The 27,280-nt window shown below is 44.0% G+C and overlaps 2 protein-coding genes across 9 annotated transcripts in view; one reads left to right on the top strand and one right to left on the bottom strand.

The window, feature by feature from the left end:
• Positions 1-6,832, bottom strand: part of DCUN1D3 (DCN1, defective in cullin neddylation 1, domain containing 3) — a 42,594-nt gene extending 35,762 nt beyond the window's left edge. Inside the window, exons 1-2 of one of the 2 annotated variants that reach the window (XM_011976045.1) lie at positions 6,678-6,832; positions 2,764-2,837 (exon numbers count right to left, since the gene is read on the bottom strand). The gene's annotated coding sequence lies outside the window, so the exon portion shown is untranslated. The remainder of the gene's footprint in view (positions 1-2,763; positions 2,838-6,677) is intronic. The other variant, XM_011976043.1, reaches the window with a different exon arrangement.
• Positions 6,343-27,280, top strand: part of LYRM1 (LYR motif containing 1) — a 25,616-nt gene continuing 4,678 nt past the window's right edge. Inside the window, exons 1-5 of one of the 7 annotated variants that reach the window (XM_011976050.1) lie at positions 7,585-7,670; positions 8,991-9,217; positions 17,710-17,791; positions 21,617-21,775; positions 26,289-26,381. In XM_011976050.1, coding sequence (XP_011831440.1) covers positions 21,617-21,775; positions 26,289-26,381 — 252 coding nt within the window. In that variant the 5' untranslated portion in view covers positions 7,585-7,670; positions 8,991-9,217; positions 17,710-17,791. Of the gene's footprint in view, positions 6,480-6,771; positions 7,010-7,137; positions 7,370-7,584; positions 7,671-8,990; positions 9,218-17,709; positions 17,792-21,616; positions 21,776-26,288; positions 26,780-27,280 lie in introns of those variants that run through there. The other 6 variants (XM_011976047.1, XM_011976053.1, XM_011976049.1 and 3 more) reach the window with 6 other exon arrangements.

Here is a 27,280-nt window from a genome sequence, read left to right as displayed (position 1 = left end):
GAATCTTATCGGGTAGCCCAACATAACAGAATATTACAGTTACTTTTCACAAACTGAAGTAGTAACATGAAACAGAAGGAAAACAGCAAAACCCCCTCATCCCTGCCACAAGCACACTTCAACGATGGCTGGAGAGGGCTCCTCCAAGCCCAGCTTGAAATAAACACCAGATATGCTAAGATTCTGCAAGGGTTTGACTTTTTCCTACTTTTCCTAAACTTCAGGAAGAGGAATTAACAGAATTCAATGTAGTAAAGCTATGACTTGAGACTCGTTCAGAATCAAAATTAAAGGACACATACTAATCCACTTTAAGCAAACACTGCATAGAGTTCAAACTCATCATGAATGATAGACAGCTAAAAGCTATCACCCAACTCCGCTGCTTGTGTGGAAACAATCTGCTACTAAAATAAAGGGGCAGGCCAGGTGTGGTGGCTCACGCCTGTAATCCCAGCACTTTGGGAGGCCGAGGCAGGCAGATCACTTGAGGTGAGGAGTTCAAGACCAGCCTGGGCAACACAGCGAAATCCCATCTCTATTAAAAATACAATAAATTAGTGGTGTGTGGTGGCGCAGGCCTGTAGTCCCAGCTACTCAGGAGGGCTGAGAGAGGAGGATCGCTTGAGCCCGGGAGGTCGAGGCTGCCGTGAGCCTTGATCGTGCCACTGCATTCCAGCCTGGGCCACAGAGAGACCCTGTCTCAAAAAATAAATGAATACATAATAAATAAAAAAGGGGCAGGTTTTTACAACACTTTCTCTTGGACCAACAGGCAGAAAGAGGGGCAGTGGCTCCGAGATGCTAAGCAGTCTCAAAAATGAAGAGTCCCACACTACACACTGCTGCTATCCGAGATCCTCAGTCATTCATCAGACCTGGTGTGAATCTGCAGGCCCAAGTGACAATTATTTCTAGTCACCAGGTCTTGCGGTTGAGCCCTCCAGCAGAGCAGGGCACAAAAGGATCAGGGATGATGCTTCCCAACACTATGCAATCCAAGCTTCTGTGTGGCAATTCAACAACATAGTATTGTTCGAAGGACACTCTTGAACAAGGTCAAGCCCTCAGGAAGGTAAGAGGAGTCATCGACATGTCTGCCTCTGCATGCAACCAGGCTGGTATCCAGGCACTGGGCACAGGTGACTTATTTTGCCACAAGAGCTAATCACTACCTCAAGACTGATTGACTAAGATTCCCTATTCTAATGTATGGTATTTAAAGAAGGTCTCATTTGCATACATCCTAAAGAGAATGATTTCCCTATCTGCCATTCTCTTCTTTCAACATATCACAACTTCAAAGAATAAGAGTTTGAGCCACTTCCAACCTTTTCTCTCATTTTCAGTGCAATTGGCCATCTGTATTAACAAGTTCTACATCGGCAGATTCGACCAACCATGGGTCAAAAATATTTGGAAAAAATACATAACAACAACACAATAATAAAAAATAATATGAATTTTTAAAAATACAGTACAGCAACTATTTACATACCACTTACATTGTATTTGGCTGTTGTTTTTGAGATGGAGTCTTGCTCTGTCACCTAGGCTGGGGGGCAGCAGCTCCATCATGGCTCACTACAGCCTCCACTTCCTGGGTTCAAGCAATTCTCCTGCCTTAGTCACCCCAGTAGCTAGGACTACAGGCACGCACCACCATGCCTGGCTAAGTTTCTTAAATTTTTTGTAGAGACAGGGCCTGACAACGTTGCGTAGGCTGGACTTGAACTCCTGGTCTCCAAGCAATCCTCCCACATAATGAAAAAAAAAGGGGGCAGGTATTTGTAGTAGCCTCCTAACGTGCTGGGATTACAGGAATGAGCCATCACACCCAACCTGTATTAGGTATAATAAGTAATCTGGAAATGCCTCCTAAGTAGCTGGGACTACAGATGTGCATCACCGCCACTCCCTGCACCTTCCCATATACTACCCACTTTATATAAGAGTCTTGATCATTTGAGAATTTTGGTATCCAAGGGGTCCAAAGCCAATCCCCCAGGATACCAAGGGGATGTAAATATGTTCAGCTCTAGTTTATAATTATTCACTAATTAAACGCTCAAGTTCTGTGGTAATCTCTTCCCGCCACCCAAAAGAATAGGATTCACCATCATCTAGAAAAATGGACATAAGAACTAGTGAAACTAGATTTGAACTGAAAGACACTAATTCAATTAACCCGAGTCCATTGTGCAAAGAGCTTCAGAACAGTCTCAACATTTAGAGAGAACCGATTCTGGTTCACTGATATCAACATCTATAAACAGACACAAAGAGATAATTTTACGTTATCAAGACCCGGGAAAACAGGAGTTACCACGTCATTACCATTGTTTCAATCTAAGTTACCACTTCTTCACCTCAAAACAACCGGCAGATAGTGCGCAATTAAATCTTACTACAGCACATAGAGATAGTCCCAGACTACTTCAAGTACTTACACAACCATTCTGTTTTTCACTTCCAGTATTTATTCAATAAATTACATGAGATATTCAATACTTCATTATAAAATAGGCTTGTTAGATGCATTTGCCCAACTGCAGGTTAATGTTCTCGGCATGTTTAAGGTAGGCTAGGCTATGATGTTCGGCAGGTGAGGTATATTAAATGCGTTTTTTACTTACAATATTTTCAACTTACGATAGGGTTATCAAAGGTAACCCCACTGTAATTCAAAGAGCATCAGTATACCAAAACAGTAGCAAAATCAGATCACCTTTAAGTCGTGTAATGCAATGTAAAACCACTTACCCACAACTCCAATAGCAAGTGGCATCAACTGGCTCTCTAGGCTGCCCACCTTTCAGAAGAGTTTGTCCAAAAGCCTGCAAAGTGTAAGAAACAAATCTACTGGTACCCTAAATTAAAAGGCCAGCTCAGCTCTGAAAATCCAATTTACTTAAATTTTCGGATTCTTTCCCCAAACACAGTTAGTAGCCAATGTAGGAGTCAATGGCTTCTCCTTGTGTTCAAGTCCCCTCCTACCCACCCGCCCCCTTTCAAAAATTAGAAAAGAGCCACCAGTCTCCAAACTGGCTGATGAAACTTCAGCCTACAGGATATTTTCATACTTCAGTTACAATAAACCATTGAAATGAAAATGAAGTGGAGAGAGCTTAGTAACCCAAGGGATAGAGCATTTTATACCCAGCAACAGCATATAAATTAAGTCCAAAATCTTTAACCTGGGCCAAAGCCAAATAATTAAGTTAATAAATCTCACTACCAATTCTCTATTCCTTTGAGATACTCTAGTATGAAGAGTAGAAGTTGTTTGCCTGTTCCTAGCTGTTTACTTTAGTCATTTGCTTGCTAACTAAAAGACATTCTGTTTGCAGTCAAATCAGAATTAGTAATTCAGTACCAGGATCTACCTCGTCCCCTTCACTCCCCCCAGAACTGCCCAGAAAGCTCTGTTCAAGTTTTCGATAATCCTTCTACAGGTGCCACTAGAATACTGGAACCTAAAACAGGTGACAAGTCCTCAAATTCTGATTCGTTTTCCCCAAACACTAAAAGGTTTTATTTAGCATTTCTAATACTGAGTTTACTACAAATAGCCCAAGCAACATTTAAGTCTCTCAACCGCCTGGCTCAAAGAGCCAATTCACTCAAAGAACACACTAGTCACTGTTGTGGGGTTCAAAAGTAGAAAAAAGCATATTCTGTTTCGGCCCAGTGTGACATGGCTCAAGAGGGCCAAATCAAGGAGTCTTGATTGGGCCTCTCAAGTGGACAATCTGGTCAAGGTGAGGCTGAAAAGCAGCACACCATTAGAGATGAATGCCCCCAGCAGAAGGCAAAAGTAGGTTACATCCCTTGATTACATGCCAGCCCAAAGATGCTGACACAGTGGAATTGAGCCCCACAATGGTCATTTATCTAATGTAATCCACTGAGTGAACTTTTAGCACCAACCTACACCTCAGCTGAGTGTTATTAGTCATCAGAAGGCCAAGACAAGAGTGCAACTATTGCAACATAAACTGCCTCCCTACAAAAGACAACTTGAAACTTAGATCCTGATGGTCATCTTGGTAGATGGACAAGGGTATATTATTAACACTTGCCCAATCCTTAAATTCAGGCAGAGCTGGAAACAAAGGAGGATTCGTATACTAGAACACATTCAGAGAACTTATTATGCAGTTTTAAATAGTAGCATATAAGACAAAAAAGGAAAGAGGTGGGCCCTCAATTGAACATCCTGCTGAAAATCTGAACACTCAGCTTGAGATTTATTTGCCAGAAAAGACCCAGGTGACCACTGCCTCTTCCTCTCCCACTCAGCAGAGTGACTTTATTATGACAGTCCAACAGTACCTGCAAAAACAGTAAGTGATAAGACCCTAGTTAAGGCAATAGAATTAATCAACAAGCAGCATCATTTTCTACTTCCTACTCCTTCTGGCTTTTAATTTGTTTGCCTACCTATTCTGAGCCCCACATCCACCTCTCTCACCTTATCGCCAACTCTCCCCTGTGGTCACTAAGCTCTGGCTATTACTCACCCAACCCATCCTCTTTCCACTACCTCCCACCTACCCTGACCCTTTCTTCCCATTCCCTGGAACTTGATAAACGCATTCCAGCCAGTTTCTGCACCAGCTGTTCCCTGAACCTGGAAGGATCTTCCCCTTATCTCTGGATGGCTGGCTCCTTATTTATACTTAAAGCTCAACTTAAGTGTCACCTCCTCAGAAAGGTCCTCTTCGACTGCATCTACAGTTAAGACACTTTCAATCACATCACTCTTATTTTCTTCAGCGCTTAATCAAAATCTGGTTTACTGGGGTATATATTATGTCTCTCTCTGTCCCCAGCTCCCGCTCTGATGTAAGCTCCATGAAAGGGTGAACCTTTTGCTTGTGTTCACCTGTGTACACCCAGTGCCTCAAACACTGACTGGCACTTAGGAGTCAATAAATGTTGTTGAATTAATGAACTTTTTATTCAATGGTAAACTAGGTTCCAAATCAGTCAAAGTGAGAACAGTAGTCATTCTTCTGTTGTATTTTTGTGAAACATCTAAACACGCTGTTACTGGTCCAATCAAGGCATTAAATATTCTGTTTTGTAGGGCCCGAAAGCCCTGAACAGGACTTCCTAGCATCAGATCTTCCTAGCGCTATGCATATCAAGCTCAGCTACAGAAGGACAGGGTTTACGGGCACTTTCTAATCAAAGGACTCGGAAAATGTAGGCACTATCTCTTAAAGTTCTTCAGAAAACAGTTTCAGAGTCTACAAAAGATTTCCGAAGAATAAATCAACACCAAAAGGAAAATCGTAACATTCCACTCTGAAATCTGTCTGAGAGGCTAGAGGAGTGCTCCTTGATTTTTTTTTGTTTAAACCAACAGCATATCAACAAAGAGGCCTTCTTTCCCTTCTTTGCTTCAAACAATCTTTTCGCATCCGTTATTGGTTTGTATCCGCCCTTAAACGAAAACTAAACAGATCACATTGTCTCATTTAGGACCCCCTACACACAAAGAATCAGCTACATAAAGATGAAAATCAGCACAAGCTGAATGTGTCACTGAAGATTTGTGTGTCACACACAAATGGAGAAAAAGATAAGAGAGCTATTGTCCAATTGTAGAAACAAAAAAGTAATATGGGGTTTTCTGTTCTCTGAAGTGCATCATGAAAAGGGGGTGGAGACAAACCCAGAAACCCAGAATTAGCCTAGCAAATCATTTTGGGAAGAGCTGACAACATGTAAATTCCTCACACATAAAGTATTTCGAGCAAGAGACCTTGATTCCTGGGCTATGATGCCATTCAGGATTCCTTGCAAAGGCTCTGGAATTCCAGTATTCATAAAAGAAAATGCTCATTATAATCGGAGCGTAGAACCCAGCGTAAGAGGTACTCCCAACGTGACAGCCTGTATGAAGTATTACAAAGCTTACAGTTAAGATCTGGGATAGAGGCTGAACACCAAATTCAAAAAAGGTAACCAAGGCACTAAGTGCCATAAAGGAGGAAGGGGAAGGAAAAAAAAAACCCCCACGATTGCCACTCAGCCACAGAGAATTAAAGTGGAAACCAGAGGTGTGCATGGGGGAGGATGAGGGGTGAGAAGTGCGGGGGGGGGGGAGGAACAAACAATACATTTGTCACCCCGTCCCACTTCCTATAGAGGATACAGGCAATGCCTCCCGCCCCATAACCTCGGACACAGATGGTTATCGTTTATAGCAAAGGTGCACAGAAAGGCCTTCAGGTCTGAGCCCTTAATTCCAGGGCTGTAAATGATTAAAGAGAAGGATGGGGGTGGGGAGGGAAATGAGGGCGGAGGGAGCTGGGAGATTCACCCACCACCTCCCCCTAGGGCTCCTACCTCACAGCGCTCACCCAGGACAGAGCACCAGAGTCTGCAGCCCCTCCAGGGCAGCTCCGACCCCATATCCCCAGGCCCTGGGTTGAGGGGTGCTGGCGCTGGGGAGGCAGGGACAGTAGGTAAGTTTTCTGAGCCCTGCGGCTGACACGCCACAGGCTCCCCTCACAGCCTCTTCTTTCAGAGGGACCAGTACAGACAACGCGCTGACTTCCACTCCTCCCTTTCCACCCCCCTTTCTCGAAGGTACCCAACCCCCGCCCCTTCATCTCTCAATGCCCCCCCGCCTTTTCCTCAACTCCCCCCTCCCCAAAACTCACAGCTGCTCCAGAGGTTCCTCCAGTCAAACCCTTTCTGGAAACGACGGCGGCCCGGCGGGTCCAAACCACCTACCATCCCCGCTCGCGTTTCCAGGCTCCCTACCCCCGCCGCCGCCGCCTCTTCTTCCACCACTGCCACCGCCTCCTCTTCATCTGCGGCCCACCGGCGGCGGCCGCCCCGAAGCCCCGCCCCCTCCATCGCCTCCTGCATCATCACTTCCGGTAACCCCGCCGGCCGCCAGCTCCAGGAGGGAGAATGGGAGAGGGGCGATGAGGGAACGAGTGGAAGATTGCGTCACGACGCACGTAAAGACGTACGAAGCCGTCGCCAAGTAAGGGCAAAGACCTAGCAACCCGGAGGGAGATGGGCTGGACCATTTTTTCCTTGTTTTAGGGGAATGGAGCGGGGAGGATACTGAAAGCGTAAAGGAAAAATAGGGAGAGAAGGAGCTCAGCTTATTGTTGGATGCGGCGGGAGATGGGTAGAGTCAGGTTCGGGGAGGCTCGAGACTCCCCCAGACCTGGAACTGGTGCTCCCACAGAAGTGGGCCCGGTGGTTTGGTCCGGCCTGGCCTACTGGACCCGCCTCTGCTCGGTCGGCCGCGGCTCTGCTGGGCTCCTGGCGCCGCCTCTTCCCAGCCTACCGCGGGCTGCGCGCTTCTGTGGGTGGGGGAAGGCAGGACTGACACAGAGTGAGTGTAGGGGATGGAGGCGCCGACTCCAGGCGCGGGAGACTGGCGGGGAAGGGGTTGGCTCCCCACGGGCAGGGATGGGTTGGAGGTTGGGCTGCGGCGTTGCCGGGAGACGGGCCTGTGTGACCCCAGCTTCGCAGGGGGCGGCTCGGTGTCATCGCCACCGGCCTCGGGGACCTGCCTCACGGAAGTGGCTCGCGCGTCCAAGAGGGGAGGCCTGGTGTGGGGACGCTCAGGTGCCGGCGTGGGGCCCCCTCGGAGGCTATGAATCTTTTGGACCCCTGAATGTAAATGGGAGATGGTAGAGTCCGCTCCGAGGGCGAGAGGTGTCTGGCTGAGGCAGTTGACCCAAACCAGGTCCCGTACAGGAACGGAGACTCCCTAGGACCGTGAGAGCCAGCTTCGTAATTCCCTTGCTCTTCAAACCTGAGAGCAGGATGTTGCTCCGTTACCTTTCATTCATGTACAGGAAAGAGTTAAGTAAATCAATAAAGAAGGTATCAGCAAGTGAGAAATGCCCCCCCCCCCCAAAGACCGGATGAGGTGACAGAAGATGGGGGGAGGGCCCCTTGAAGTCGGGTAAGGCCGTTCAAAGGAGGCCACGGTTTTGCAGGGATCCTGGACAATGGTTTTTCTGGTGGAGCCAATGAGAAGGACTTTTAGGTTGGAAACAGCCGGAAGGCCATGTGGCTGAAGCTGACGGAGCCAGGGCCGGAGTACTCTGTGATGTAGTTGGGCAAGTGGCATGACTGTAGCAGCGCCTTTTAGCCCAAGGCAGGGGTTTGGCTATTGTGTACTTCAAGGGTTTTAAGAAGGGAAGTGACCTGACCTGATTTACATTTTTAAAAATCCTTTCTGCGTGCTGGATACAGAAGGGTGGAAGTAGTTAGACCTGTTAGGAAACTATTGCACTGTACGACAAAGGAGAGGTGACAATAGTGTTGAAAGGGCCGGCCGGGCGCGGTGGCTCACGCCTATAATCCCAGTACTTTGGGAGGCCAAGGCGGCCGGATCACAAGGTCAGGAGATCGAGATCATCCTGGCCAACATGGTGAAACCCTGTCTGTACTAAAATTACAAAAATTAGCCTGGCGTGGTGGCACACGCCTGTAATCCCAGCGACTCTGGAGGCTGAGACTGGAGAATCGCTTGAACACAGGAGGCGGAGGTTGCAGTGAGCCAAGACTGCGCCACTTCACTCCAGCCTGGGCAACAGAGTGAGACTCTGTCTTAAAAAAAAAAAAAAGAAAGAAAGAAAAGGCCCTCAGTCACAGTGGAAATGGAGAGAATTCCATTCAGCGTATATCTGGGAGGTAGTGCTTGCAGGACTTGCTGGGGAATTGGATGTGAAGTGTGTAGGAGAGGGAGGAACCAAGGGTAACTCCCTACGGGAAAACAGTTTAGCGAGGAATATCGAAAGTTCTCTTTTGAACATATTAAGTTTGATAAGTCTATTAACAAGTCAAATGAAGTTTTCAAGAAGTTAGATATACAAATCGGATGAAAAATCATAGTTGGAGATAATAAATGAGGAAGGCAGGGAAGAGCTCCCAGATCACCTAAGAAGAGGGTGTAAATAAAAGAGGAAGACCCCTAAATCCCTTGGGTTCTTACCATTTAGAGAGTACCCAGAGAAGGAGAAGCCAGCAAAGGCGACGACACAGACAAGACCTCAGAGATCAAATAGGAGGCCCCTTAATATCCTGGAATAATGTGACCCATCCCCTTAATCAGTGAGTCTCATCCACCCACTTGCCAGCTTCTACTGGCAGCAAGTAGAAGCTAAGTCCTGGCTCAAATCTCTTCCCTCCCTCTCCCAGCTGTCAGTGTTTTTGGACTTGTGCTCAGGTAATTTGTGTCCGTTATAGAAAACCTGACTTTTTCGATGAATTGTCTATTTATATGGCTGTCTCTCCCAGGGACTGTTCCTCCTTTGTGTCTTCCTGGCTCCTGGTACAGAGCCTTGTCCGTATGGTGGCTGTAGCTGGGCAGGAACACTGTGTTCATAAGGTATCAGCCATACAATCCTGCAGCTTCTCACGAAAAGGGGCTTTTGTCCCTGCCGCTGCTGCCAGCCCCACCACAATTATGGTCAGTTCCACAATATAGTGTAAAGGGTATCAGAAGACGAATAAGAAGGCCTGGGTTTCAATCCTGGATCTGCTACTGACCAGCAGAGTGGCCATGAATAAAGCTCTTCTCTCTGAGCTGAAGGGTTGGCCTAGATTTGAAGTTGCATACTGACAAGACAGATATTGCCTGCAAACATATTGTTCAGCCCACACAGTGATTTAAATTCTTTTTTAAATTTACTTGCCAACATTTAAAAATTGGACATCAAAATCCAGACTTTGGGCTTCATTTGAAAAATCCGACAATCTGACAACGCCAGCCTGAAGTTCCTAGAGGTTCCTACACAGCAACTGTCAGCCAGAGCTGAAGAGCTGCTTCCCCTTCTATGCAGCTCATGCTCAGGGTTTGCCAAAAAGGCCTCTCCTCTCCCGCTACCTGGCTGACCCCTGTGGGCATTTGATTTGCAATTCTTGGTCTAGGGCTATGCTGTCCCTGTGTGGCCACTGACTATTTTAAAATTTAAAATTTGATTTAAAAATTCAGTCCCTGCAACACATAGTTCAAGTGCCAGTAGCTACCTGTGACAGGTGTGTATCCTATTGGACAGAGCAGATAGAACATTTCCTTCACAGAAAGTTATCTTGGTGAGCACTGGACTGGAGGAACTCGAGGGTACTATGTAGGCTAGTCATTCTCCACATGTGAAACTCAAGGGACTTAGCCTAGTGAGGAGCTCTGGTGCCTCTGCAGATGGAAAAGTTGCCCATTCGATAGTTATTTGATGGTGGAGGAAGCTGTCCTGAAGGCGTGGACCCCTGCACAGAATGCGGTTATTTATCAAAGAGTTGGATCAAGGGTCTGGTGCTAGAAAGCCTCAACTGTATCTAATGTGGCATCCAAAGCTCTTTGGTCAGTTTCCTAATCCAGTTCCTCGGAAAACTGTCACAAAGCAAGAACTTAAGCCAGTGTCTTGTGTTCTCAGACTTCTCGATTTGATATGCAGGGTGAAAGATCCTGGCTGGCGAGTTACCAATGAATAAATGAATGGTTGATCTTTAGCGTTGGCCTTCAATTCTAGCCCCTCCGCTACATCTCTTCTACTGCTTTCTACTACTAGTAACTGGTAATTGCTTTTCACCACCTCTGACTGACCTGTGCCTTTTCTTTGCCTGTTAAAATATGCTGATAAGGAAACATACTTCCATTTCTTTTGAATTGAGGGGCCCATAACTTTTCATTTAGAACTTCTATCCCTGATGGGGAAAATAGCTGTATATCTATTGGTTGTTATCTTGGTTACAGTAGCCTGATTGGAGTTCCCCTGTACAAATACAATCTTGTGTGTGCTCCAGTGCTGGTATGATATATTTAGAATGGGTGTGCTTGCCTCCAGTGATCTTGTTTGGGATAGACATTTTAGAAGTCTTTCAGACGTTAGTATTTTGTTGTGGCCCTGCGTTCTAAAAATTTCCCATATTACAGGGCCTAAACTAAATTATTTTCCCTTAGATAAAATAAAAATACTATCCACCCTCTCCTCCCTGCCCCCTATTGCTGACAGACCGTATGCTTGTCATTTTCTGTGTAAAAAGATGCTGTTTCATAAAATAGCTGTGGTATGATTAAGTATACCACACAAGCATATCCTGAAGTTTGCAAAACAGTGTGTGGCATGTGTGGCATTACACTTCCCTTTTTGGATTCTAGTAACCAAAAACTGAATCTGAAACAGGAAATAAGTCTGTGGTTTGTGTGTGTGTGTGTGTGTGTGTGTATGGTTGATTGATGGAGGGGAGGTTATGGTACCAGAAATGTATTAGAGAACGATTTCACTTAAAGGTTATCTGATTGGGGTAGGAATATGGGTGTACCAAAAAGGAGGGAGTATAACAGATCTCAGAGAAAAGTGCACTGAGGGATAAACAAGGAGTAAGAGATAAAGGAAGAAAAATAGGAAGGGAAGCCTGGTCGTGCCTTTGGTGTTGGCACCTGCATTGTATTTCCAGTAAGAAGTATGTGCTGTGGTCTGAAGATAAGCGGTGCTTCCAACAGGGTTATTTACTCATACCAAAGAACAATAGCCCTTTGCTGTACAGGGATTATTAATGATCAGAGGGAAACAGCTTTAGGAAAATCCATTACTACCACAAAGCAGTAAATTCACCAACAGGCCACACATTTCTCTCCTCTGCAGCAAAGCTTAGCATAGATAAAAGAGGCCTCATTGTTCTTCCTCTGTTTCCTCCTATTCAGGTAACATTTGCCTTTGTTAACTGTCAGTGCTAAGTGATGTACATGGATTATTTCATGAATAATCCTTACGACTCTGAAACGGGTTCTGCTATTACCCCATTTTATATTCTAAGAAACCAAGTCTCAGGCAGGTTAATAATTTGCCCAATGGGGTAAAGTCAAGATTCAAACCAAGCTTTGTCCACCAAAATAAATGTTCATTTTTTTCGTATTATATCTGCTATTCCTTACAAATGGGACAGACATTCCTTACTCTGCTCTACAGGGCAAGAATGTCTGGTTGCTTTGACATTGTCAAGAGCATTTCAATTCCGTAGAGGCTTTCCAAATGACAGTTTTAAGTCACAGTTTTCTAGATTGATTTTAATCCATGGTCATTGAGTATAGTGGACGTTATTCCCCAAAAGGATTTTGTTTTTCAGGAAAAAAGTGTCAGAACCTCATTTTTCTATGTTTGGTTCTAAACTTCATGGAAATATTATAAAGTATTTCAGTCCAGTGGACAAACCCTAACCAGCCTTAAGAAAACTTAAGAGTAAGGGTTACATCATAGCTGTGTCTCTTAAACGCTGTTCTGGATGAGACTGATGAGGATTCCTCCCCAAATAACACTGAGTCTCCAGTTCTTTATCCTAACACACAATGCTCTTAAAAGCATCCTAGTAAGGGTTAATTAGTATTTAACCCTTCGATGCTCTGGGATCATCAGTTGGGAAGCTTGTCCAGATACCACCCTATGTATCTCAGGATGACAACATGCGTTATCAATGACCATTCTCTGTGTGTAAATTTATTCTTCTAATAAATATTTGTCATGTTCCAACTATGTGCCAGCCTAGGCATGTAATGTGCAAGACAGTCCCAAATCTCTGCCTGCTCCCCCACCTCCTACTCCCTGCAACACACACATGGTGGAAAAAGAAAGGTGAGTCATGCAAAATTATGATAGAGTAGGATGAACATTATGGCGGGTACGCTAGAGGTGCCAGGAGTGCACACAGCCGGGACACTGACCCAGCCCCAGTGTGAAAAGGGCACCCGTCCAGAAGTGATGGAAGTCAAAAGGTGGAAGCAGCAGATAGGCAAAGAAAGAATATTTCAGTTGTATGAACTAAAGAGGCTTCCTGTGGCAAAAAGAAGGACATATCACATAACGAGCACAGAAGACCATGATTTCATTTGGGTGGAGTTCATGATTCCCCCTCCTTGCTAAAAAATCATAAAGTATTTGGGAGAGAAATTTGACTATACTACAGTCATTAGTTCTGACGAGGGAAAAAATTCCACCTAGGGTAGGTCTTTCCTGAAATAAATGGAAAGGGGTGTTTTACTTCCTGGGGCTTGAAAATCAGGGTAAATTCCTCTTGCCTTTGTCCCTTTTCTTATTTGTACTGCAGCACATTTTCTTTAGAAGGCAAAGCCTCATGAGAGTCCAGCATTTGGAATTTGGACATTCCTGAGACCAGAGTCATACTTCTATAAATCTCATCTGGGGAAAGGGAATTTTCATCTCTGCTCTTAAACTCCTAAGTGTTCGTGCTGCAATGGTCTCTCCAAAGGCAGGGGAACCGTTCCAGAGGTGGGGAAAAGGGGCATAGTGGATGAGGCCCCTCATACCAGCAGATCTTTCCATAGTCCTGTAGAACTAGATCTAGACAGACCGAGTGTCTAGGCATGCCTTGTACAGTACGTTCTTGGAACCTCCCCAGACCCTCTCACTACACTTTGGACCGTGAATGGCAGAGTGGGTGAGTGTTTGGTGTTTGGTTTTTGTTTTTGTTTTTGTTTTTTAGATTGATCACTGCCCATTATGAGTCCCCATTACTGACTCTAAAATGAAAACAAAAACTTGTGGACAGTCAGGAAAATCATCATCCAGCTTTTTTGGCTCTTGACCCTGACTCCTGTCAACTACTTAGGGGCATTAGGCAAGATCTTGTTTCGCCATCTGTACAAGTGTTGGAATTATAAGTAGTTATGATATACAGTAGTTTGATATCCAGTGTATTTAAGATATAAATCAGACCATATTACTCCAGTTTGCATAAAATTTACCAGTGTCTTTTGCCTTAAGACTAGCAACAAAGTGCCTTTCCAAGGCCTACACCCAACCTGTGCTGGATTCTGTGGACCTGTGGCCCCTTTCCCAAAGGCTCTTGTTGCGTTCATGTTCATCTTTTTTATTTTTATTTTTTGAGACAGAATCTGACTCTGTTGCCCAGGCTTGAGTGCAGTGGTGTGATCATAGCTCACTGCTGCCTTGATCTCCTGGGCTCAAGGGATCCTCCCACCTCAGCCTCCCAAAGTGTTGGGCTTATAGGCATGAGCCACCATGCCTGGCTAATTTTTTATTTTTCAATGGAGATAGAGTGTCCCTGTGTTGCCCAGGCTGGTCTCAAACTCTTGGGTTCAAGCAGTCCTCCCACTTCAGCCTCCCAAAGTGCTGGGATTACAGGCATGAGCCACCATGCCCTGCCTCATGTTCATCTGTGAAGTTGATTCCCACCTCACAACCTTTGCTCCTGTTGTTCCCCCTTCTTGCACCAGCTTCCCCTGACGTGAGTCCATTATTAGGTTCCATCACATCATTCAGGACTCAGCTCAAATGTCACTGACCACCCAGAAAATAACCCCCACCTCTGCTCATTTGTATCTTACTACTCTTCAGAGCACATATGACTATCTGAAATTCTTTTTCTTGTATATCATCTGCCTCTGCCACTAAAATATAACCTCAAGGAGGGTAGGGACCGTGGCTGCTTATTTATCACTGTATCCCCAGAAACTGCAGGTGTCTGGCACATGGCGGACCTTCAATAAATGTTGAGTGAGTGGATGGATGGATGGGTCCTTGGAAGGGAAGAGTAAGGCCTACCAGGTAGTAGCACTGTAGTGAGCCCCCGCACTGGTGCCTTTTATGTCGGCTCCCACTGGAGTCGGAGGGGACAGGGTTGCCACAGGGAATGGAAAAGCAAAGCGGTGCAGCCATGTGCCCAGCCTGCTTAGAGCATGCTGGTGTGTAACATAATTAAAAAGGGCAGTTGCAGGATAGGAACAGGGGCAGATGGCAAATGGGGAAGACTATTGCAGTTCACATCAATGTGCAAAAAAATTGCTTCCTTTGCTGTTTGTATAGAAAGGGACTAGAATTACTTAGTTCCCTTTGTCACAACTAGCTAAGCTCTTTAAAGCAATCAACAGTCATTCAACATTTATTGACATTGAACAGTCTATTTCATGATTAAAAGCATGGGCTCTGACTTCAGACCAGCTGAGTTTGCATCCTGGCCCTGCCTATTGTCAGCTGTGTGACCCTGGACAAGTTACTTAACCTCTGCATCAGGTTCCTCCTTTGTAAAATGGGGATATTGGTAGTATTTGCATATATAGAGTACCTAGCAAATTATCTGGCACACAGTAAATGCAAAGCAAATGTGACTTTTAATATTTGTATTACTGTAATGAACAAGATACAATCCCTGCCCTCCAGGAATTCAGACTCAGACAAGAAAAAAACATAAAGTGAAAGAAATGCAGAACTATCTCCTGGCCGTGATAGAAGTGAGGAAAAAGTTGCTTTGCAAAAGCTTAATAGCAAGTAGGTGTCTGTATGGTAGATGGGGTGGCTAGCAGAAAAGAGGCATTGTAAGCAGAGAAAGACTCAGCCGAGACAGAGAAGTATGACATGACAAGGCACCTTAGAGCAGTAGCTCCCAAACTTCAGAGACAACATCACAGTTTCTGCTGTTTACCTATATTTTAAACCAGCTTAAAAAGTTTTGTAATTCGTTTCTTTAAAGGAAGCTCTATATCACATATAATCTAAATCACTCAAAATTATGGGTTTGATGGGCTATTCTAATACACAGTTTGTATTGTGTATCTAAGATCACCTCCCCAACCAATCTTTGGGACACTTGTATTAGGGGACACATTTCTCAACTATGACCACAGGCCAAAACACACTGGCAGCAACATCTGTCAGCCTTTTAGTGGCACAGACCTGCACATCGTAGAGGCTTGGAAATGATCCTCACCTCCACACATGTATAACCCTGTGTTATAACAGACAGGGTGTGATTTTTAAAAAGACCAGCTTCTAGTGCCATTTCCTTCCAGGCACACCTCATATCTTTTGTCTGTCTTCATTCTGGGATTTGGGGGTTAGGGAGATGAAAAGGAGTAAAGAATTGCAAGAAATGTCTGTCTCAGAATAAAGATTATAGCAGGTTAACTTTTAAAAATCTACATGGATAGACTTCATGACCAGCTGAGACCACAGTTGAACTGTGGTCCTCTAAACTACTGAATAGTCCTGATGTATTACCCGTAGGAAAATGTATTGCCCATAGGAAAAGCAGACCCTGTTGTATCAGATCAACCCCTGATACAGTGAAGAAGGAAAAGGGCTTCCTTAGTCTTGTATTAATTGTGAGAGATAATTGATAGTTATAGAGGAATAAATGTTGGTTTCAAGCCGTTAAATCCATATTCGGGAAAAGGTGGTTTTTCTAAATGAGTTGCTTTCTAGGAACAAAGACAAGAATAAAAAGGAAAAGAGCTTTTTAAACTTTTTTTTAAATATATGGCTGATTCTGTTTCCAGAATCACAAACTTTCTATAGCAGAGAATACTCCCAATTATTCAGCAAACATTTATTGAATACTGATTATGCACCCTTCTAGGTGCTGAGAATTCAGCAGTAAATAAGATGAATGTGATCATTGTCCCCTGTAAAGGTGACAGTCTACTGGGGGAAGACATTAACAAACCATTACTTAAGTGAGGAGTGCTATACAAGGAAGAATATTAGGACCTGTGAGAAGTTTCCACAGAGAGCCCCGACCCAATGGGTGTGGGGGAAGCTGGAGGATTTTCTGAGACATCCCTATTTTCATTGGGAACTGCAGGATGAATAGGGTTGGTCAGATAAAAGGGAGGGGGTCAGGAGAAAGCCTTCTAGAAAGAAAACAGCATGGATATGTGCCCCTAAGGCAAGAAAGAACATGGTTCCCTCAAAGGCCTGAAACAAACGCAGCAAGGAAAGAACAAAAGAAGTGTTTTTCTTTTCTTGCCTTTTCTATCAAGCCTTGGAAGGAAATGGTAGACTAGGTTTGTTAATGGTACACAGTGGTGAATACAGTTTTAGACCCTTCTCTCGGGAAATCTTTGGGACTTGGGTTTTCTGGGTCACCTGATGTTGCAGAGTGAGACATCACATAAATCCCTTTCAGGATTAGTTTTCAAAACACTTAAACATTAATTAAAGTGTTTTGAAAATAGTCCTATTAAGTACCAATTGTAAGCACTGCTCATTACCTTGAGGGTATTAACCTAATTGCAGGGCTTTTGTATCAGATTATGGTATATGATCAGTTAGAATTTGAAGCTGTGGTTCTTAGAGTCTTGGAAGGAAACCAACTAAAGTTAGATTTTAGAGAAGGTTGCTTCAGCCAGTTGTGGTGGCGCACGCCTGAGGTACCAGCTGTTCTGGAGGCTGAGGCGGGAGGCTCACTCGAGCCTGGGAGATCAAGGCTGCAGTGAGCCGTGATCATGCCACTGTACTCCAGCCTAGGTGACAGAGTGAGACCCTGCCTCAAAAAACAAACAAACAAACAAAAAAAAAAAAACACCTTGCTGCTGTTTGAATATGCCTGACCTTCATCACTTTTCTCCAGTGTCTTGCAGTCAAGGAAGTTCCGTCTGTTAATGACAGGGAAGTGAAGCAATCATTAAGAGATGTTAGTTACAGACTCCCTGTACCTCACAGGAACTGACTCACGTATTTTCATAGGAAACCATGGAGTTTTAGGGAGAGCCAGAAACTCAGAAACCTGTTTCCTTACCAGGAAAAATGTCATCATCTCATCTGGGTTTTTATTACAATAAACCGCAAAGCATGATGTTCTCTCTCTTGGTTTTTATGAATTCCTTGTAAGCATTTTTTCTGTGCAGCCTCATAGACTCAGAATTGGCATTGAATATAACTTTGGTCCTTTTAACATTTGAATTAGGTGAAGTAGTCTTTGAAGATTTTCGTCATTTGGCTCATTCTTTACTTAAGAATAAACCTCAAAAAACGTCATCAGGGTCAGGGTAAGTGCTCACATTAGAAAGAGGAATTCTCTGTAAGGTGAATTCCTTGCAAGTACTTTGAATTTTGAGGTAAACATGCCCACTTCCAGCTCCACTCTGCATTCTTCAGTTGCTCAAATTCTCATAATTCCAGGACTACCCTAAAGCATATTATCTCCACCTCTTATGCCTTTCCCTCCGTAAGTTGAAAATGGATCATGTTCCCAAAAGCAGGCAGTTGAGCAGCTTACTTCCCGATCCCGATGAGCCTGTTAGTGGAAAACCCAGAACTCAGAATGAGGTGTCCAATTGCCTGGCCTTCTGCCCTCCTTGTCTTCCCACCCTGTCTTCTGGTTCAAGGCTGTACAATATTCATTGTTCTAATTCTGACTAATCAGAATCTTCCAGTAGTGGGACTTTTTTTTTTTTTCTAGCTTCCCTGAATATAGTTATGAAAAAAGGGGAGTGGGGGGCTGAAATGTTTGTTTTGTGTTTTCATTTTTATAGAGATAGGGTCTCTTTATATTGCCCAGGCTGGTCTCAAACTCCTGGCTTCAAATGATCCTTCCATCTCAGCCTTCCAAAGTACTGGGGTTATAGGAATGAGCCACTGGAGCCAGTCTGAGTTTTTAAATAAGTTGTTGGGGTTTGCTTGTTTGTTTTTGAGATGGGGTCTCACTGTGTCACCCAGGCTGGAGTGCAGGGGCTCAGTCTTGGCTCATAGTGCAATCTCAGCTCACTTCAGCCTCCCGGGCTCATATGATCCTCCCACCTAAGCCTCCCAAGTAGCTGGGCCTACAGGCACGTGCCATCACGCCTGGCCATTTTTTGTATTTTTTACAAAATGAATGTTTTGTAAAATACATGTTACCCAGGTAGGTCTCAAATTCCTGAGCTTAAGTGACCTGCCTGTCCTAGCCTCCCAAAGTGCTGGGATTACAGGCATGAGCCACTGCACGTGACCTTAAATAAATTTTTTTAAAAAGGAAACACCTAATATCCATCAGCAAAATAGATGGTACATTGGGATATCTTCATACAGCGGGCTGAATTGCAGCAGTGAGAATATATGAACTAGAGCCATGTGTAACAACATGGATGAATCTTATTGAATGTTATGGGCAAATAAATTGCAGAACTTACCTGTAAACTTTTTAAACTTGCAGAGCAGGCAGGGTGCCGTGGCTCATGCCTGTAATCCCAGCACTTTGGGAGGCCGAAGCAGGTGGATCACCTGAGGTCAGGAGTTCGAGACCAGACTGACCAACATGGTGAAACCCCATCTCTACTGAAAATACAAATTAGCCAGGCGTGATGGTGCGCACCTGTAATTCCAGCTACTTGGGAGGCTGAGTCAGGAGAATCACTTGCATCCGGGAGGCGGAGGTTGCATTGAGCCGAGATTGCACCATTGCACTCCAGCCTGGGCAACAAGAGTGAAACTCTGTCTCAAAAACAGTAATAATAAATAAATAAATAAATCTTGCAAAACAATACTATAAATGTTATGTGTAAAGATATGCACGATAACAAATTCAGCATAGTGATTCCTTCTAGGAGAGAGGAAGGGGAATGTGATTTGGAAGGGGTACAGTGGGGGTTTCTACTATATACATAATTTATTCTTTAAGGTCTGTTGTAACTATATGGCTATTATATTGGTCTCAATATCTTTTCTTTCCTTTTTTTTTTTTTTTTTTTTTTGAGACAGAGTCACTGTTGCCCAGGCTGGAATACAGTGCGTGATCTCGGCTCACTGCAACCTTCACCTCCCGGGTTCAGGTGATTCATGCCTTAGCCTCTCAAATAGCTGGGATTACAGGTGGTTGCCACCATGCCTGGCTCATTTTTGTATTTTTAGTAGAGACTGGGTTTCACCATGTTGCCCAGGATGGTCTTGAACTCCTTACCTCAAGTGATCCACCTGCCTCGGTCTCCCAAACTGCTGGGATTGCAGGCATGAGCCACTGTGCCTGACCTCTATATCTTTTTGTATCTGAAATATTTTGTAATAAGAATTTAAAGATACACCATCTTGGCTAACATGGTGAAACCCTGTCTCTACTAAAAATACAAAAAATTAGCTGGGCATGGTGGCGGGCACCTATAGTCCCAGCTGCTCGGGAGGCTGAGGCAGGAGAATGGTGTGAATCCGGGAGGCGGAGCTTGCGGTGAGCCGAGATATCGTGCCACTGCACTCCAGCCTGGGCGACAGAGCGAGACTCCGTCTCAAAAAAAAAAAAAGAGAAATTAAAGATATTCGGAATTGTGCTTTTAAAAAATACAGTCAGCTTCATGGAATATACCTAGGTCAGTTCTCTCTTGGCCATGTCTTCTGAATTAAAACTGATGTTTGAGACTAAAAACCCAGAGGGGCCTTGAGATCTTCAGTCATCAGAAAGTTTTTTTTTGTTTTGTTTTGTTTTTGTTTTTGTTTTTGTTTTTGAGATGGAGTCTTGCCCTGTTGCCCAGGCTGGAGTGCAGTGGTGGGATCTCAGCTCACTGCAAGCTCAGCCTCCTGGGTTCATGCCATTCTCCTGCCTCAGCCTCCTGAGTAGCTGGGACTACAGGCGCCTGCCACAATGCCTGGCTAATTTTTTGTATTTTTAGTAGAGACGGGGTTTCACCATGTTAGCCAGGATTGTTTTGATCTCCTGACCTTGTGATTCACCTGCCTCGGCCTCCCAAAGTGCTGGGATTACAGGCATGAGCCGCCACGCCTGGCTAGTCATCAGAAAGATTTTTAATTATACTTATTGGACAAGAAAGTAGACCAACGATTTTGAGAAATATTTCCAAAAAGGTTGAGAGGTTGCAACCTGACAACCTCTGGGTGGAACTGGGCTTACAGACTCATTTTGTTTGGCCTGTACAGTCCTCACTTTTTTTTTTTTTCTTTTTGGAGACGGAGTCTCACTCTGTCGCCCAGGCTGGGGTGCAATGGCACAATCTTGGCTCACTGCAACCTCTGCCTCTGGGGTTCAAGCAATTCTCCTGACTCAGCCTCCCAAGTAGGTGGGCCTACAGGCACACACTGCCACACCCGGCTAATTTTTTTTTGTATTTTAGTAGAGACAGGGTTTCACCATGTTGCCCAGGCTGATCTCGAACTCCTGAGGTCACCCAATCCACCTGCCTCAGCCTTCCAGAGTGCTAGGATCACAGGCGTGAGCCACCATGCCTGGCCTCACATTTTCAAAAATAATGACTTACTGTGTTTTTTTGAGATGTCATATTTTAAAAATCTGGATTGCCACCTATTTTTAAGCTATCAGGAAATCTGGCATTCCTAGGGACTTCTTTCTACATGGCAGATGCTGGCTGGAGCTGAATAGCAACTGTTCCCTTTCAAGGGGGCAGTTCCTGTCCAGGTGGCCACTGTCCCCATTCAAGCAGGTCCTCTCATTTATATTACCTGCCAGGCTGCAGAGGCACTTGAGTTTGTAACCAGTGGATTAAATTCCATTTCTCACTTAACAAGAATATTCAGTTATCCAAAACATGCCTTCTCTTAGGCATTCAGGTGAGTCATATAATTTTACTGGACTGGCTTAAAGAATAATAAGTGTGAGTTTTGGTTTTGCCGTGTTCATAAATGTGGCCACCATGGCAAACTGTGTGGTTGAGCAACCCTCAGCCTCGGGATGAGTTGCAAAGCCAGTTGAGAGATACGGTGTTTCTATTACATGGTTTCGGCAATGCTACCCAACAGATTTGCTGAGAAAGAGCAACTATTTCTAGACCCATTAAAGGTCTTGATTAAAAAACTGTACATCTGCCTGGCTGCTTCCTGTCAAGTTGCATTTTTATGCAAATTTTCCCTCTTCTATTTCGGTGGGTCTGAAGATGACAACGGCAACACGACAAGAAGTCCTTGGCCTCTACCGCAGCATTTTCAGGCTTGCGAGGAAATGGCAGGCGACATCAGGACAGATGGAAGACACCATCAAAGAAAAACAGTACATACTAAATGAAGCCAGAACGCTGTTCCGGAAAAACAAAAATGTAAGTAGGCCCCACTTGGAAGTTGCACAGGGGAGAATTGTTCCTTATGATATATGTTTATTTCTTGTCGGTCCTTAATTGAAAGGGCTGAGCCGCACAGTAACGGTGGCACAATGTGGGGCAGGAAGGGGCCAGTGCACAGCTTGGCTAGCTTGCCTGACCACTGGGAAGCCTGTGTTTCTTTCTTCACTTGTTCCAGGTCTCAAGCCAGCCAGTAAGTGGCTCAGTGTCCTCAGAAGACCCCATGAGCCAGGTGACATGAGTCAGGCCAATGAGTTTTCAGAGGAGGAGCCAGTCCTCATACTGTACCCGTTGCTGGCCACTCCCATAGGAGGTGTGCAGGAAAGTGGTTTGGTTTTGTTTTTTTTTCAATTCATAAACTATTCAAAGCCTCTAAATATAAACCCATTTAGAAGGAAGAGAATAGGATTAAGACACAGGGTTCCCTTCATAACAGCTTTGAACTCAAGCCTCTTTGGCTAGGAGAGTGAGTTGCCCTTTGGGAGCACGGAACTGGGTAAAATAGTATCTCCATTAGCTGATTTACGGGAACTGCACATGCAGACAGCAGGGAGCCAGATTGGACCCACCCCTAGGAACCCTAAAACATTAACTGTCAGCTCTGGGGAAGACCTCCTGGCACTAAGCATGGAAGAGGCTTTCACGCCTGACTTCTCTTCCGCCTTCTCACTGATCTAATGGATTCAGCGCTGTCACTGCTCCCCTCATGAAACCTCCTAACAGTCTACTCTAACCACTTTTCCCTTCCTGACCTCTGACTGTCTCTGTTCGGCCCTGTCATCACACACCTTCCTGCCAGCTACAGGGGTCCTCTGAAGGTCGGCCCTCTGCGCTGAGCCTATGCAACATGCAGCCACCTTGTGATTTAAGCCGTCACATCTGAATCCCCGGCTTTGGCTGCTGCCTGGCCACCTGAAGGACCTCACCACAGCTTAATGGTCCAAAGCAGAATCATCTTTCTACAGGAGTGCCTCCCCTTCCCCACTGGTCCATTGGTGTCACAGCTCCTGTCACCACTTTGCAACTCTTTGTTCTCATTCCTCAACAAATACTTGATTGCCCACTGTGTGCCAAACACAAGACTAGATGTTGAGGACAAACATAAGCCAAACCAAGACAGAGCTGTCAAACTTTTATTCCTTTAATTGAAAGTGGATTACCATGATTTGACTATTTGGGAATTTCAAAAGCCCTTCGTTCCCCTTACTAAAGTTAGATGGAGTTAGATGGAAAGAAATATAAAATTACAGTTGAGAAAGTCCACGAAGGCTGGGCATGGTGGCTCACGCCTGTAATCCTACCACTTTGGGAGGCCAAGGCTGGAGGATCAGTTGAGCCCAGGAGTTTGAGACTAACCTGGGCAACATAGCGAGTCCCTGTCTCTTAAAAAAAAAAAAAGAAAAGCATTACCAAAGAAACTCTCCTAATCTGCAGCAACTTCCCCTTCTCTGAATCCCTGATGGCCCTAGCTTTTCAACGCTGACTTTCTTAGGAAGCTTCTCTCTACCCTTCTGACCTTCCTCCAAACCCAGCTTCCCCAAGCTTTTTCTGCTCTTAGCATAGACCATGCTTGCCAAACCAGAGTATATGTACCCCATGGAGTCCCTAAACAATCCTCTAAGGAATGGAAATAAAATACAACTGCTATTTCTATTTATTCTTTCATCTTTCTAATAAGTCTGTCTGGTACATAGTTACAATGAACTTGTTAGTACATATCTATAATTTATAAATTAATACATTTATAAATTAATATAAATACAAATATGGGGGCTATGGGCTCAGAAATTTTTTAATGAAAAGAGTAGGTGATCAGCCAGGTGTGGTGGCTCACGCCTGTAATCCTTACACTTTGGGAGGCTGAGGCCGGTGGATCACTTGAGGTCAGAAGTTCAAGGCCAGCCTGGCCAACGTGGTGAAACCCTGTCTACTGAAAATACAAAAATTAGCTGGGTGTGGTTGCGCACGCCTGTAATCCCAGCTACTCGGGAGGCTGAGGCACAACAATTACTTGAGTCCAGGAGGCAGAGGTTACAGTGAGCCAAGATCACGCCACTGCACCCCAGCCTGGGCAACAGAGCAAGACTGTCTCCAAAAAAAAACAAAAAAAGAGTAGATCAAAAGGCTTGGAGATCCCTAAATAGTTGTTTATATTCTCCTTTTTCTTCTTTATTCTATTTATGTTGGCATGGGTTTCCCAACCAGATCATCAGTTCCTTGAACATATAGACAAGGTCTTGTACTTTTCTAGTCTATCCCAAGGGACCTCCCTGTGGTTGTCACTAAATGAATGAGCAGCTATAAATACTTTGATTTAACTGACCTCCTCCAGGAAATCTTCCTCAGTTTCTCTGCTTCCCCCTCAACCCCATGCTGGCTGCCTGTTCTGAATTCCTATAGCTGTCCGTAGCAGTCACTGCATCCATTGATTATATACCACTGTGCCTTTTCTGTAGCTTTAGGTATCAGAGTTGTTCTGCCCAAGTAATAACTTTGATAGCTGAAGGCACTGTCCAGCCTGCAGTGTTGGGGATATCGTAGTACATGCCCAATAAACCTTTGCACGCTCACTCACCTGAAGACTACTCAAGACTTTTCAGTTTTCAGTTATTGCAATAACCCTTCCTTTGCCTAGGCTTGGATTGGCTCAAGCGGGGTAAGCCAGAGGGAGGTGTATGTGCCACTGACAGTACATGAGATTATTTGGGAGTGGGTGGAAGAGGTACATGGGTTTTTAATTTTAAGATATGTACTTGCTTTAGTATGTGTTATAAAGGAAAGAGAATATTAGATCACAGTTTCACAAATACTGTTACTTAAGAGAGAGTCCATTTAATGAAAAATTCTAACATTAGTATAAGCAGTATGTGGATATGGCAGAATCATGCAGCCAGCCCGTGAATGACTGAATTTGGAGTACTCTAGCCCAAGCTTGTTCAGATGGACAGCTGAAGCCCCAGAAGTCCCAACCCCCTTAACTATATGTTTGTCAAGCGCTTTTTCTTTCTTCCTACCCTCATGCAGACATAAGGAATTTCTTGTAACTTTGATTGCTCTAAGAGTTTAATAATCCAAAGGTATCCCATGAATTGCTGTGAATCTCAGTGGGCAAATGGGAATGTGGAACTCTTTTCCAACACAGACAGCAAATCAGTGACTTCTGAGAAGCACAGAGGTCAGAAAGTTGGGCCTCTGCCACAAGGGACTCACAGCTGTGGTTCTCTGCATTGCTGTTCCTGGAACTCTTCTTTGCTCTGTTCCATAGGACAGGAACGCCCTTGAAATTTCCAAGCCACATGGACCCAGACTTTGCTGTGTGGGTGTCATCTGGTGGTGATGCAATCCTAGCTCTGCTTTGAAGTCCACTTGCAAACTCCTAGCAGAACCACGTCTTGATTCATTTTCCTTCCTCAGAATGAAAGAGTTTCTCCCCTTTTCCTACTTGGCTGTTTTTCAGAATGAACTTTTTATTCCTTTAATTGCAAGTGGATTACCATGATTTGACTGTTTTGGAATTTCAGAAGCCCTTTCTTCCCCTTACTAATGAGCCAAGGCAGTTGACAGTTTAAGAAGTATAGATCATTCTCCAGTGTCCTACTCTGGGGGTTTCAGGACAGCACTTGCGGAAACCATCGGGTTACTTTAAAGTTTAATCAACATGAGGGGGGTGTGAAGAAGCACTCTCAGTCAGTGTCGGTGGGAATATAATTTATGGATTGTTGGTAGGAATGTAAATTGTTGCAAACTCTAGAGAGTAATCTGGGAATATCTGTGAGATTTAAAAATGCATGTGTCTATGGCCTTTGTCCTAGCAGTCCTCTCTCTCTAGGAATTCATCTTTTAGATACCTATGCATGTAAGCAAAGTAATTTTAGAGGGATCCATAGCAGAATCATTTATAATAGCAAAAAATTGGAAATAACTTAAGTATCCATGGGTAGGAGATTGGTTAAATTATAATAAAGCTGTCTGTTGGAATTTTGTATAGCTGTTAAAAAGAAGGGGGCAGCTTTATAGATGGAATATAGAAGGAACTTCAAGTTATGTTAATGAAAAAGCAAGGTTCAGAACAAAGGGAGCTATTGTTTGTGTGAGAAAAATAATCAGCTTCTATGTACATGTGCATTTTCACATATACATAGAATACCCCTGCAAGAACACACAAGAAACTGCTAATTGTTGTCTCTGAGATGAAGAACTGGAAGAGAGGAGTAAGAGGGAAGTGTAATTTTTATGTTATATCCTTTTGTATTGTTTATTTTTACCTTCTTTACCGATTTTAAAAGTTTGTCATAAGCTTTAATATTAAATTGCTTTTGATTTTCCAAATTAGCACCATTTAATTTACTGGCTAGTGAACTGAAAAAGTTTGAGAAAATGTATACGTATACTCTATGTACCATTAGAAATATACTATCAGCCTCATTTCTTGTATACTCTATGTACCATTAGAAATATACTATCAGCCTCATTTCTTTTTCCCTTTTAATAGCTCACAGACACAGACCTAATTAAACAGTGTATAGATGAATGCACAGCCAGGATTGAAATTGGACTGCATTACAAGATTCCTTATCCAAGGCCAGTAAGTGTGACTCCTGGTTAACAGGTGATGGGTACTTATACCCTCATCAACCCAGTTATTTCCAAGAATGTGTAACAAGAGGGCAAGTGCTTGCTGAGAGGCCCAGAGCTGCTGTGGGAGGCGTGTTGGAAATAAGCTATCGTTGCACGCTGCCAGCCCATCACAACAAAGTAAAATGTCAGTGAATGCATGACGTATCCTACTTATACAGCTTTCCACATATGGAAGGGAAAACCAGCTCACACCGTAGAGCTTTTCTCTTTTCACTTTCATCTTTTTTATGGAAATGTGTTTTTTTAATTACAAAAGGTAGGTTTGTTGTTACTAAAAGAATAAAGTTCAAACATGAAAGGAATGCATAAAGTAGAAAGTAAAAATGGTCAAAAATTCTCATCCAGGCTGGGTGCTGTGGCTCATGCCTGTAATCCTAGCACTTTGGGAGGCCAAGGCGGGAGGATCACTTGAGGTTAGGAGTTCGAGACCAGCCTGAGCAACACAGTGAGACCCCATTGCTACACAAAATTTAAAAATTAGCCGGGCATAGTGACACACTCCTGTATTTCTAGCTGCTTGGGGGACTGAGGTGAGAGAATTGCTTTAGCCCAGGAGGTTGAGGCTGCAGTGACCCATGATCATACCACTGCAGTGACAGAGCAAGACCCTGTCTCAAAAAATAAATCTTAAATTTATATAAATAAATTTAAAATAAAAAATAAAATTATGTAAATAAATTTAATACATTCAGAATGTCAAGAAACAAATAATTTTCAAATTTATATGAATTTAAAAATAACAAATGTATACAAATTTTTTCTTCCTCAAATTCTTTCATACCATAAATTTAAAACAATAATTTAATTTAAAATAAGTTTTATTTATTTATTTATTTATTTATTTAT

Source organism: Mandrillus leucophaeus, unplaced genomic scaffold (assembly GCF_000951045.1).
Source record: "Mandrillus leucophaeus isolate KB7577 unplaced genomic scaffold, Mleu.le_1.0 Scaffold162, whole genome shotgun sequence".
NCBI classification, from domain to species: domain Eukaryota; kingdom Metazoa; phylum Chordata; class Mammalia; order Primates; family Cercopithecidae; genus Mandrillus; species Mandrillus leucophaeus.
This window is presented reverse-complemented; position numbering and strand designations above follow the sequence as displayed.